Below are 13453 nucleotides of genomic sequence, written 5' to 3' on the forward strand. Positions count from 1 at the left end.
CTCCACTGAGTGTGATTTGACTCAGATGATAGGCCAGACTGTAACACGGCAGGTAAGTTAATGAAATCAACTTTTCACTGTTGAATAGATTTCAGAGAACAAGGTGCAGTGAACCCTTTAATCCATTTTCCAACAATCCTTGATCCATACAGAGAGGAAATCAATCTGCATTTAACTTAAATACATGTGAGAAATTGATTAAAAGTGATGTGACACGCCTGTCACTTTGGATTCGAGTGGCACTTTGACACGTTTTAAGGTGCAAAAGCCACTGGGACTCCCTGCAGTCTCCCTGACAGTTTGACTTTAATCCATGTTATTTCTCCTCAAATGGCTCTTTGTCACATTGTTAAGAAGAAAAAAAAAATCTGCTTTGACCCCGCTAGTCTCACACTCATCAGTTGGGAGCACTAACCAATTCTTACAACCTTTTTCTTTTTAGGTCCAAGAGGCTTTTAAGAAAATTGTATGAAGTGACTGGATATTACGGATAATCATTTAGCACATTTAATTACCTCTCTAGGCTTTACACCTTCAATAAAAGAAGAGTTGTGTGTGGGCATCGGCTCACCTCACACTCCTTTTGCCCAGCATTCACGTGGCGTCCGTATAACTTTAGTTCTCTCTTTATTAAAGATGAAAATAGAGATCACTCTCCTCTGCTGTTAGGAGTGGAGGATTAATGACTGAACCACCTTGCAATCTACCTCTCTTCAGACCACTGTAATGACACCTAATGACTCCCCCTCTCTTGACTCGAGTCCGCTCCTGACTTTCAAATTACCCCTGCCAGCACTGGAGGACTTCTCCATTTGTTAGTGTAATTGGCGGGCCGTGTTTTGTCCTGTTCCCCAGGATTTCTCCACATTAGTCGACATGTGAGATGTCTCTTGAATGGCTGAGAAGCCTGAGTCTTGAAGGAGGCAGGACTGACGTTTGGCCCATCCACACGGTCACAAAAAGGAGAGATATTCAACTGAGCTGCTGCAGTTATGGACATTTTTAAAAGTGCAGGTTATTGGTATTCATCACGGTCTCCCAACATACTTCATATCAGCCCTGTGAGAAGGGCTCCACTTTAATTCCATCCAAATTTCATGACGAAATTACTTTGGAAATTAGTTTTAAATGACTCATGGGAGAGCAAGCGAATTATAGATCCATTGTGATCCTTTTAAATCACTGCCATCCATTATAAAAGAAGCTTGCTAATATTCAATTTCATATATATTATGATCATTTGCCAGCCTGCAAAAAAATTGACTCAGTCTTAGCATGAATACAAACAGCTTTATTATTCTGCTGGTCTTATTTTCACCTTCATTAACTGGCAGATTTATGCAACAACATAATAATAATTATTTCTACACCTTGCAAGGATAGTAAAAAGTGAGATTGCAATGCCTTTTTTTATTATAACGCAGGTTGAGGTGCTATATAAATACTGTCAAAGTACCAAAACAAACTGTAAAACTGTCTTTAAACGAGCAGTGAGGAACTCGGAGTAGAGCCGCTGCTCCTTTGCGTTGAAAGAAGCCAGTTGAGGTGGTTCAGGATCATCTAGTAAGGATGCCCCCTGGGCGCCTCCCTAGGGAGGTGTTTCAGGCACGTCCAGCTGGGAGGAGGCCTCGGGGAAGACCCAGGACCAGGTGGAGAGATTATATCTCCACACTGGCCTGGGAACGCCTCGGGATCCCCCAGTTAGAGCTGGTTAATGTGGCCCGAGAAAGGGAAGTTTGGGGTCCCCTGCTAAAGCTGCTGCCCCCGCGACCCGACCCCGGATAAGAGGATGAATATGAGTGTATCAGTGAGAGTGGTCAATTCAAGGACACATAGGGTAGTTGTATACACACGACACAGAATAAAACAAAGACAACAACAGCGAGAAGTAAAAGTAAAAAAACAAAGAGACAAAAGAAACGATAAACAACTGTACAGAATAAATGAAATGATGCCAACATCAATTCCAAATAATTACAACAACATAGTTGTAACTAGGACTCATATCTGCAGCACTCTGTTGTAATTGCCTAGAATATTTTGATCTTCATTATGTCCCAGATGTGAAATGGTGCAGGGCACATTAGCCTTTCAATTTGGTTTCGGCCCAACACTTCAGAGTCACTGGTCGAAGAGTTTTAATGATACTCTTTTAACACAGCTTGGGTCCTGATCCAATGCTCGCTGTACTTGGCTGCTCTGGAGTCACACAGTGTTTTATCAATGACTAAACAAAGTTTCCTAAAGTTTTTGGCAGCTAGAAGCCTACTTTCTTCCTTTGAGACCAACCATTTTATGGACCTGGCTTTTTGCAGAAGGGTGTTATAGTGTTAAAACAGGAGAGGGCCTTCCCACAAAGCCAGAAGCACACTGGTGTCTAAAAAAATCATCGTATGATGTAGAAGAAGAAGAATTACTTTATTAATCCCGCAACGGGGGAATTAGATTTTTTCACTCTATTACTTTTAATCATGTTACACACACACATGCACAGTCAGGACCTATATACATGCAATTAATGGAGAGATGTCAGAGCGAGGGGGCTGCCAGTGACCAGCGCCCCGAGCAGTTGGGAGTTCAGTGCCTTGCTCAACAGCACCTCGGCAGTGCCCAGGAGATGAACGGGCACCTCTCCAACCACCAGTCCACACTCCATTCATGGTCCACACAGGGAATCGAACGGGCGACCCTCCGGTTCCCAGCCCAGTCACCTATGGACTGAGCTACTGCCGCCATTTGATTTCCTTTTCTTTGAAATAAGGAGCCCAGTCCAGACCATGAAAAACATAGTTTTAGTGTCGTTTTTATTTTGACTTTCTAACAGATTATTACAACTTATTTTATTCTACAGGTCGGGGACCAAATTATTGAGATCAATGGAGAGACCACTCGGGACATGACGCACGCCAGAGCCATCGAGTTAATCAAGTCTGGAGGCAGACGCGTTCGTCTTCTACTAAAGAGGGGTACGGGGCTGGTCCCAGAGTATGGTAAGTATCAAAACATTAATGCCTAGTAGCTTTCTTTGTCTTCAGGATCACTTCTTACCTCTCTTTTAACTCATAGACTTTCTTCACTGTCTTAATATCACTTTAACTCTTGATAACATTGTTCCAGCATGTTATATCTCCTGTCTTTATATACTCCTTACTCGCTGCATTCTGTATTTCACTTTGCTGTTAAATAACTAATTATTTGTCTCTTCTATCTTCACTAACACTAGTTTATCTTCTGTCCATTTCAGTGACCTATCACTAATTGATTGGTCTAGGTTGTTACTTCCCCTTCTATAGGAATGGTATCTTCCAGTCTCTCCATGTGCATGAAAAGTGACAAGCATGGCTCCCCCTATTTCTTCCTAACGGGCCACTCTAAAGACACGGTTTGTGACCATACGAATGTTTTTCTCTTTGTGTAACCCTGGCTTTCTGTGCTGTGGTTTTGTGTGTTGTTTTGTTGTAACCACTTGTTTAAAATGCTCTTTAAACACTTTCATTTCAAAAACAGCTTGTTTTATAACCATTGATACCCCATACAGTTAAAGATTTACCTTTTAAGCCTTAAAGGGAAAGCTCACATTTTTCGAAGTGGGGTTGTATGAGGTTCTTACTTACAGCAGATGGCAGTCAGCACGCCCCCAGTTTGGGAAGCTAAGCAATGTACTGCTGTGGACTGTATTTAATTCACCTATAAGAAAGGCAAACCATGCCATATTAGGAATATTAACCCTCCTTTAACCTGCCGTCTGACAGCCCTGCGGAGGGAACTGGAGCTGTTCTATGTTCTCGTCAAAGCCGCCAGACTCCATTGACAAAAACGGTCATTTTACCTCGCAGAACAAAGGAGTGTCTGGTCTACCGCTGCCTCGATCGGTTAATTTAGTTCTGTTGTTGTGTGCTGTTGGTGCTTTAAAGGGCTAGGAACCAACAAAACTAACAGACCAACAAACAGATCGAGGCAGTAGTAGCCCATCAACTCCTGTGTTCTGGGAAGTAAAATTACTTTTTTTGTCAATGGAGTCTGGTGGCTTTGACAAGAGCATAGAAAACGTAAACAGTGTGCTCTCTGATGGCAACCTAAAGTGGTTAAAAAAATTCTTAATATAGCGTACACTGATAGATGGGCCTTTTTTAAGGTGCTAAAATACATTTAACTGCTGCCTCCATCCACAGCAGTACATTGCAGACCTCGTAGAACCCTGCTTCGAAAAATCCAAACTATCCCTTTTAAGTATTAAAAAACAAACTGCAAATACCGCTTGAAGCTGTAGGAGGTTGTAAAATTAGTGAACACAAGTTTCCTCCTGACCCAAAGATAAATCAACAGCTACCTACGGGCCCAAAATATAGCAATATGAGCGTTCCCCCTGAGTCAGCCAGAGGAGATGAATTGTAAAATATTTCAGCAGATTATTTACCCAGTGAAATCCCGATGCAGCACGAACTGAGCCCGGAAGGGGGGCATTTATTTTGTGACACCGCCGGTAATGCATCATTCAATCTCGTGGCTTCTGCTCCAGCAGGAGTCAACACTCACTTTTCCGCGTCCTCCCACTAGAGAGAAAGATGTTTCATGGGAACGTCGCAGCACTAAAGCCCCTAGTGATACACATTCATCAGCGTTTGGCCTTGGCGGTCACCCTCCAGCCTTTAAACACAGAGAAAACGAGGCTGATCTTGTTTTCTCTGTGTTGGCCCTTTTCTGCCAGCCAGGTATTTAATCTCTCTTTGTGGAGCGCTTTTGTTACTCTCGCCTTGAGCTGGTTCTATAGCCTTAAAATATGCACAGAGGGAGTCTCACTGTGGTCAGCCAGGAGACACAGTCCTCCATCATTAGACATCTTTTGTGTTCTTTCTTCTCTCCTGCTGCCTTTAAGCAGAAGCAGCTTTTTAACCCACATGTTCTGTTCTGTTCTGTTCTGTGTGGGCTTGATTCAGTATTTCATCACACGCAGTTTACAGGCACTTTTTTAGTATTTGCATACTTGAAGGTTATGCAAATCGTCTGTGGTGATTAATTTGGCTATTTAACACATTAGCATACTGATGTTCACGAGCAAGCGGTTCTTTTGTGCTTTTTAGGAACAGCTGAATGCAAATCAAAGAGCAAAGATTTAAGAATTTAAGCTGTGTGTCGTCGGCATACAAGTATATGGTTGTGGGCATGTGCATGAATAGTATTGTGTGCCTGTCAGTGTGTAGCATTGTGTGTGTTTTTGTGCCTCTATCTTGTGTTGGATCTGCAGCTCAGGGGCACATAGTTATTAAAAGCCTGAGAAGTTAGGAAATCAAGGATGCCTTAAAGAAAAACATAGTAGAAGAAGTTCTTTGCTGCTTATATCAAAGTGACATCCCATAGTTAATCATGTATGATCAGAGAGGAAAAGCCAGACACCTGGATTTAGCTCCTTTAGGAATAAAAATCCTCACATTTTCATGCGATGTGTTTTCTGTAAAAGTCAGTTTGAGTTTAAGGGTTTTAAGTTCATTCGAGTTATCATTACCTTTAGTTACTTTCATCTTTCGCTAAACCTTCTTCTCCAGGTAGACGCCCACTCTACGCCTCCAGTTCGTAAGGCAAACTTAAAAGTGTACTTCCTCATGCTCAAACAGAGATTAAACAAACACTGTCACCTGTGTAATTTCCCCAGATTTAGCAAAACGTCCTCCAGAGCCACAGAAGACACACTGTTACTGTTTTCACAGGCTGAGTAGCACTTTCTACGGGCGATGTGGCCAAAACAAAGCAAAAGAAGTGTTTAGCTCTCACATAAGGGATAATATCTTCTATGTAGGAGATAAAGTTTTAATTAGACTGTTGTGAGAGTAAGAACGGCGTGCAGAATGAGTGCTCGATACAAAGGGCGTTCAAAGTTTATCTCCGACATATCTCCTGTGTAGAAGATAAATAATATCCCGTATGTTGGTGATAATATCTTGTACATAGGAGATAAAAATGTTTTGCCTGCAAAATGACAAAAATTTCACCTTGCGTTTCAGGGTTTCAGTAACTCTCTATGACTAGTTAATTAACTTTAACATGTAAAATCAGTGGAATACCTGTTGTGAAACAACAACAGCAAGTCGTCCTCAAACTCATGGTAGGGACAAAATCATTGGTCGAAATAAGTCCTTTAAGTACTTAAAAGGGTCTGTAATCAGTAACAACATCTATGATGACTACTTATAATGTGAAATGGGTTTCTTGCAGTGACAAACCCTTTCAGAACTAGACACGCATTGTTCGTGCAGTGTGAATTTTCCCAGTCAGGAACTCATTTTTCTGATTATTCCGACACCACATGAATGCACCACAAATGCCCTATATTTCAAAGTTACTTCCTGAAAGTGAAAGGTAATTAGTGTATCCCTCCTGTGATTCAGATCCGGTATTTGTTTCCGTACTCGTGCTGACAAACAGACATTCATTCATCTTCAACCGCTTATCCCGGAGTCGGGGTCGTGGGGGGTGCTGGAGCCGATCCCAGCTGACATTGGGCGTGAGGCGGGGTACACCCTGGACAGGACGCCAGTCTATCGCAGGGCACATAGAGACGAACATAGACAGACAACCATTCACACCTACGGGCAATTTTAGAGTCATCAATTAACCTAACACCTGCATGTCTTTGGATTGTGGGAGGAAACCGGAGTACACCCACGCAGACACAGGGAGAACATGCAAACTCCACACAAAAAGGCCCAGGCTGGGATGCAAACCTGGAACCTTCTTGCTGTGAGGCGACAGTGCTAACCACCACACCACCGTGTAGCCAACAAACAGATAAACAAACCAAGCCGAAAGACATAACCCCCTTGACTGAGGTAATTATCACCCAACTCTGCAGTTCTCCTCAGCCCTATGGAGCTTAGCTTGTTGCAGCTCATCATTTTGGTTCTCCAGCCAGTAACTTTACCGTTTTGTTTCATGCTCCCTCACTCTCATTATGCAGTTTCTGCCACAGCAAGCAACTGTTTTCAGCTAAAAAGCTCTAAAAGCCCACTGTACACTACCTGCTCAGCACTAAAGAGCAGACAGACAAAAGATGGCAGCCATAAAATGAACATAATGGAGATTTAGCAGCTTAAAAGACAGAGATTCCCCTCAGGAGGGAAGATATTGGGATAAGCAGAGTGAATGTTGGATTCAAATTTGTTCTGGTGGAGACAAACATGACTGCTAATGAAAGCTCATGCTGATCTGTGTCTGCTAAATGTGTAATTAGAAAACGGTTTCACTTGCAAGTTCCCTGTTTTAACTGATAAAGTGATGATGTGTCTGTGTTGTGATCAAATTTAAAAAATAAGTCAAATTTTAAAATGCGATGCGAGCAGGCCCCATTGTTTTATGCTTCTCTCATATAGAACGTATTTACAAATTTTAGTTTGTGTTAGGATGACTCAGAGAGCTTTAACGGAGCTAAGAGCAGGCATTACCACAGTATGAGATAATAACAGGTTTCTTAAGTCCAACACACACACACACACACACACACACACACACACTATGAACTTCACTGTAGCCGTCATACTGCAGGTAAAAGACTGTGAAGATCCAGTGTACTGAGGAATGACCGGGTACTTTCCCTTCCTCTTAGTCCTGGATCTAATATTCCCCAGCTCTGCATGGGACTGTGCTTATAATTGGGCGTCATGGCGTGGGTGTAGCTAGCCTAGCCTCTGCCCCCTGCCTAGCCCACTGAAAATGACTGATGGCCGAGGGACCGAGACTCATCAGTGCAGAAACAGAAGCTAACAGTCCGTGAGAGTGGGGAGTCGTGGAGGAGACACGCTGGAGATTCACTGCAGCTGCTGCACTGGATACAGACTTCTTCAGGCTTAGAAGAGAGAGAAAGAAAGACACTGCCCCTGAGGTTTTCATTCTCACTAAAGCACCACCCTATTGGGCACATCATCCATTTCATTAAAGCTGTTTTCGATTTTACGCCAAGGTTTTAGATTGGGGGCTTTAAAGAGAGCTATGGGAGGCAGATTGATGTTGTCCAAAAGTGGTGTTGCTTTGTGACACGTTGGGAAGTAGGTTGTAGTGCTGCTCTGATATTTACTTCAATGCTTTCAGCTTGTAGAGTAGGACTGATTGCAGTGTTGATTATTGTTTTTGACTTAATGTTTGGTCGTGCAGTGGCATGCGTACAAGCTTTTAAGCAGAGTGTATGTGTCACATTACTCACTGTGTGTGTGTGTGTGTGTGTGTGCGTGTGTGCGTGTGTGCGTGTGTGCGTGTTCCAGATAATGCCGCCCCATGGGATGCTCGCCCTTCAGCCTCCCCAAGCCTGTCGGAAGTAGCCCCTCCAATCGACAGCCTTTCCATGCCATCGCCTCCATCTCATCTGGCCCCGGCCCCCGACCCACCTCACCTGCCGCCTCTGGACGTCCCTCGAGAACCGGTGGCACGCGACAGCAGGACGGAGCGTTCAAAGAGTCCCCAGAAGGCCGAGCTGCTGAATCCAGATCCGATCAGCCAGGCGAGGAGAGCGGCTACAACCGGCGGGAGCGGCAGAGCCAAGAAAGAGGGTGGCAGGTCCACCCACAAGGGGCACAGGGTCCAGCCTGCTACTGAGGGGGAAGTGGGCAAGGAGGGGCAGAGCGGGGAGCCCAAGCCCTCCAGGAGTACCAGAGGAAGATCCAAGGAGAGAAATACTGGGGGCAACAGAGAATCCACCGAATCCCCCAGCAGCTCCAGGCTCCCGCACACTAACGGGAACAGCAGGGAAGATGTGGAGCGTTACGGTCGCGGGCAGCAGGTGGAGCCGGAGCACAGCAAGCCCAGGCCCAGGGAACTGGACAGGGGCTTGGGAGAGAGTCGGCCCAGCCTGCCCAACAAGAGCACCAGCAGCGCGGCGGGGAGGAAGGCCACGGTCTCTCCTGGGCCTTGGAAGATCCCCGGATCAGACAAGCTGCCCAGCACGCTGCGCTCAGGCACGTCCACGCTGAGCAGATAACAACGCCGCTCCAGCGGAACACAGTGGCCATCTGAACTAAACCACCCCATCCGGATGAAACCACCATCCTCACGCCTTCCTGTGCTCCTTTACCCCCCCACACCCCTCCCTCCATCCCGTTCTCCCATAGACCACAGAGTCAAAACCAAGGGGGGGGCAGGGTGATCTGGACCACGTGTTCTTAGAGTTTTATTTATGATATTGTACTCTAAATTATTTTGAGAGATATTTTACACCCACCACCTTAAAAACTGGAAAATCATCCACAAGCGGAAGAGCAAAGTAGAATGTGGGAATCATTTTTGGGGGGGTGCACAAACTTTAAAGAACTCTATTTTGACTTGTCCTCGAGCAGAACTGGGGGACAAACATGCAAATATAAACTGACAGGGAGCAACTGTCGGTCGTGATTGGATTTTATATATATAAATACATATATATATATAAATATATATCTTCACTATGGAGTCTGTTTTCTGAAATGGAATGTTAAAAAGAAAGTTTGCCTGTTTTTGACGCGAGCGAAAGGAACAAAGAGTGACAGCAGAGATGAAATCTACTCATCAACAGAACTTTGCCTTAACAGAGACTGTGTGGGCCTCAATCTATCTTGAATAATCTATCAGATGATTATAGACATAGATATATTATAATAAATATGAATATGTGGGATCATTTTGTAAATAAGATCATCTTTTAAGTGAACAGAACCTTAGTTGAGCTGGGCAGAACTTTTTTTTGCTTGAATGAAATGGAGCAGAACTTTCACCGACTTCCTCCTCTCCTGCACTCCCGTTCAGCCCTGTGACTGCAGTTTGGGGTCTCGGCCGGCCCGCTGCAGTGGACCTTAGAGATATTTGAGTTCAGCGGGGGTTTCATGTCCACCCATTTTACTCATTTTTGTGCTTAACAAACAAAGCAATCGGCGACGGTGGTGTCCAGCCGGACGCAGAGAAGGAGCTTGCGTGATACCGACCAAGGGGCAGAGTGCCTTAGACTGACAGAAAGGTTGGCTTTGAGTCAAAGGTTCAACTCCAAACCACTTAAGAGGGTTCCAAACAGGCTGCTATACCACATCCACTTCACAGATATAAATAATAAACTGTATTTTTTCAGATACGAGTGTGATACAGTGAAATATATCATTTATTTCACAAGCTTATGTATGAAATCAAGTCCTTTATCAGGGGTATCGACGGTCTTTATTTGTGCAGGTGGTTCATTTTGGTTCATGACGGTTTTCAGTCCTGATTTATTAATGAGGTTGGTGTATTGAAATGTCAGCACACAGCAGAGCTTTTGCACCCAAAACCAAACTCCACTCCCGAAGTCTGATATTGAGTCCTCAGAGAATCAATCTCACTTGTCAAAAGCTGGCTCGCCTAACAATCCGTGACCTGAATGAATGAACGCCCTCGATTTGAAAGTGAAACGTTTCTATCATTTCCAGATCGGCTGAGAAGAGGTTGCACCTGTCACGGCGACTGTCAGCGGCTGAATTTGATTTGTTTTAAGTGATTCTGTCGACACTGTGTGATATTAACAAGTACGTCTCTGTGCCAAAGCTCCCTGTAGATTAGATACATATCCAGCATACCTGCCCCAGAATTGGACTCTATTTGAATGTGCCGCAGCATAAAAGTCACTTTTTTACACAGCTTGACAACTGACAATTTGCTAAACCCTGTCCACCCCCACCCCATGTTAATGTTGCTCTCCATTCTGGCGCGTTTACAATGATAACTCAAATTAATTCTTTAGCAACCGCTCCTTGATTTCAGACACAAGTAAACAGTAGCCTCTCATTTTTAGCCAGAATCAGCTGACACTTTTATCATCTGCGGCTAGCTCATTCAGCTAAAGCTTTAATCAAGTTGACATTTTACTCTATTCTTTTTTTATCTATTAATGCTGCATGGACTGAAATTGGTCGCTTTTGACTGGGGGTCCCCTAAGACCCCCCCAAACATTGGTATTTTTTAAAAAGCACCAATTCAAACTGAAACAGAAACCAATTAAATGAAGTCAGAAGGAAAAAAATTGATTGACAAAGTGAAAATAAAGAATAAAGCACTTCTGGGGTTTCTGGGTACCCCGGTCGTTAGGATGAGGGTTAATGTAATCAGCTGACTCATTATAAAATCTTTGAAAAGGGGGAGCCTTAAATAGCCATGATATTGTGCTAAAAGAGCGTAAAGCTATATATCCCAGGCAAAAAGTCATCATCCTCTCCTGCTGATCTAACATTATGCTAAGTAGTCCTAGTATTTTGAACATGCATATTTAAATGCCATATCAGACTGGTTTAATTCATTCTAAGATAACAGTATGGTTTCTACTTCTAACATTACAACAGCTATCTAGGATGAGGACTAACTGATGAAGTTGACGCGCTCTTCATATCAAATCCAACAAAGAGCAGGATACAGCTGCCAACGTTAACCAGCTACAATTAGAGCAAATAATCACAGCCGTTATTCCATTCATTACACTGAATCTCCTGTGATTTTGTGTTATGAAATGCTAAAAAAAAACAACTATTGCTCTGATGCACAGCTTCAAAAAGTGGAGAAACCCAGAGCTCGACAGTGCTGCAGTGCCTAGTTACAGTTGCTAAGCTGTGATTGAACACTGGATGTTCGGAGCAGGGTTTTTACGCAAACTGTCAATTTTGAACTGAGCAAATCTTTTCCCAGCATCTGTTTCTCTGTGCACATGTGAAAACTCTGTGGCAGTCTGTCCTCTGAATGAGACGACATTAACAGAAGAGAAAAAAAAAAGGTAATAACAGAACAAAAGTCCCCTCTCCTTTCTCTGCCGAGGGAAGTGCAAACAGTGTTTAAAGAAGAAAAGAGCAAATGGAGACAAGTCATTACGTTTGCTATTGTGATCCGTAATTACACAAGGAATGAGCAGACTGACTTAAAGCACAATCTCTCACAGGGGGAATTATTATTACGGCGGAGTAAAATCATCAGCCAGGCACAATCGGCTCAGACGTTCAATCACTTGTAGATGGTGTGCAGAGGCAATGTCAGGAAAAAATAATCCCCCGAAAGTAAACTTTACATTTGTCAGAGTAAATGCTGCATACATCCCGCATCATCGTGCATCATTTGACCCGACTGCTTCTTTATTTTCTGTTCCAAGCAGAAACAAAAAAATGTGCATATTTTCGCTCAACCTTTGCACAACTCACTGCTTTCCCCGTCTGAGCTGTCTCCAAATTGTAAGTAGTTTGCTACTGGAAAACAACAAATACATTTAGAGGTGCGGAAAAAAAATGTGCGTGTTGAAATAAGAACACGTGCTACATCCATAAACCCCCCCACCCACCCGAGCGGCTCAGCATCACTGTGTAGTGTTATAGCAGTGTATAGACCCTGAACAAATATCTCTACAAATCTGACTCCGTGTACTCTTGATGGTCACAAAGACTGTAAGTGGAGCAACTATTTTTATGAAATGCAACACTATGGATATATTAACTTTTGCAGAAATCTTGTTTACCTGTATGATATTCTGAAAACGCTGTCAAAATAAAAGAAAATCTTGACACAACATGAAAAAGATTTATTTGGGACGTGCTGCGGTGTGATGGTTTTTTTTAAGGAAAGAGTATAGAAGTGCATGGGTGATGCTTAAAGCTTCCATATCATGCTCGTTTTCAGGTTCATGCTTAATGTTCACAGGCTTTAATGTTCAAAAACACATTATTTGTCTCATCCTGTCTGTCTGAATATACCTGTATTCACCCTCTGTCTGAAACACTCGTTTTAGCGCCTGTCTCTTTAAGAGCCCCTACTGAAAAAGTGCTGTCTGCTCTGATTGGTCAGCGTTTTCTGGTCCTCTGCATTCATTTTATTTAACTTACAGTGTCAAATCATAACACGTTGCCTATGGAGTAGATCTAGACCACACTATGGATTCATTATCATTTACAGATACCCATGAGTCCCCCCATGTTTTTTTTTTATTACAATATGCGACTTTTAACCCCCGTGTTCAGCTTTTCTAAGCGTAATGCAGTTGTAAACTAAACTAGAAGACATCATGCAACTGTTTCCACAGGCTGAGTGGTGCTCATGAAGAGGAACTAAACTTCATCTGTAAAATCGGGTGAGTGCCCCTTTAACTCGAGGTCCACTCGCTGGATCTTTTTAGGACTTTTCAGCTGCATCTTGGGGCCTTCATCGGCTGACATAGTTTGTTGTCAAATACTTCATTAATAAACCATCTGAAAACAGTTCATATACATATTATATCTCATTACAGCCGTGTTATCGTAATACAGTATTGTGAATAAACACTTGAATATAAGGTTGCAGTGATCACAGTATACCATGATATGATATATCATTAATGTAAGGGTCATTATAACATATTAATAACAATAACAAGTGTGTGATACCATAGGCTATACCATGAAATGTTCCTTCTGTTGCCACCCTACTTTAATACACTCCTTATTTGTTTATATTATAGTGTGTT

The 13453-nt window shown here is 43.1% G+C and overlaps 1 protein-coding gene across 12 annotated transcripts in view; it reads left to right on the forward strand.

Moving 5' to 3' along the window:
* magi2a (membrane associated guanylate kinase, WW and PDZ domain containing 2a) overlaps positions 1-12483 on the forward strand; it is a gene marked incomplete at its 5' end in the record, with an annotated part of 231811 nt that extends 219328 nt beyond the window's left edge. For 7 of the 12 annotated variants that reach the window (XM_083935216.1, XM_083935220.1, XM_083935221.1 and 4 more), the window contains 2 exons: positions 2852-2990; positions 8250-12483. In XM_083935216.1, the coding sequence (XP_083791342.1) occupies positions 2852-2990; positions 8250-8962 (852 nt within the window). In that variant the 3' untranslated portion in view covers positions 8963-12483. Of the gene's footprint in view, positions 1-2851; positions 2991-3244; positions 3383-8249 lie in introns of those variants that run through there. The other 5 variants (XM_083935225.1, XM_083935219.1, XM_083935218.1 and 2 more) reach the window with 3 other exon arrangements.
* Positions 12484-13453: the final 970 nt, after the last annotated feature.

Source organism: Echiichthys vipera, assembly GCF_963691815.1.
Source record: "Echiichthys vipera genome assembly, chromosome: 20".
NCBI classification, from domain to species: domain Eukaryota; kingdom Metazoa; phylum Chordata; class Actinopteri; order Perciformes; family Trachinidae; genus Echiichthys; species Echiichthys vipera.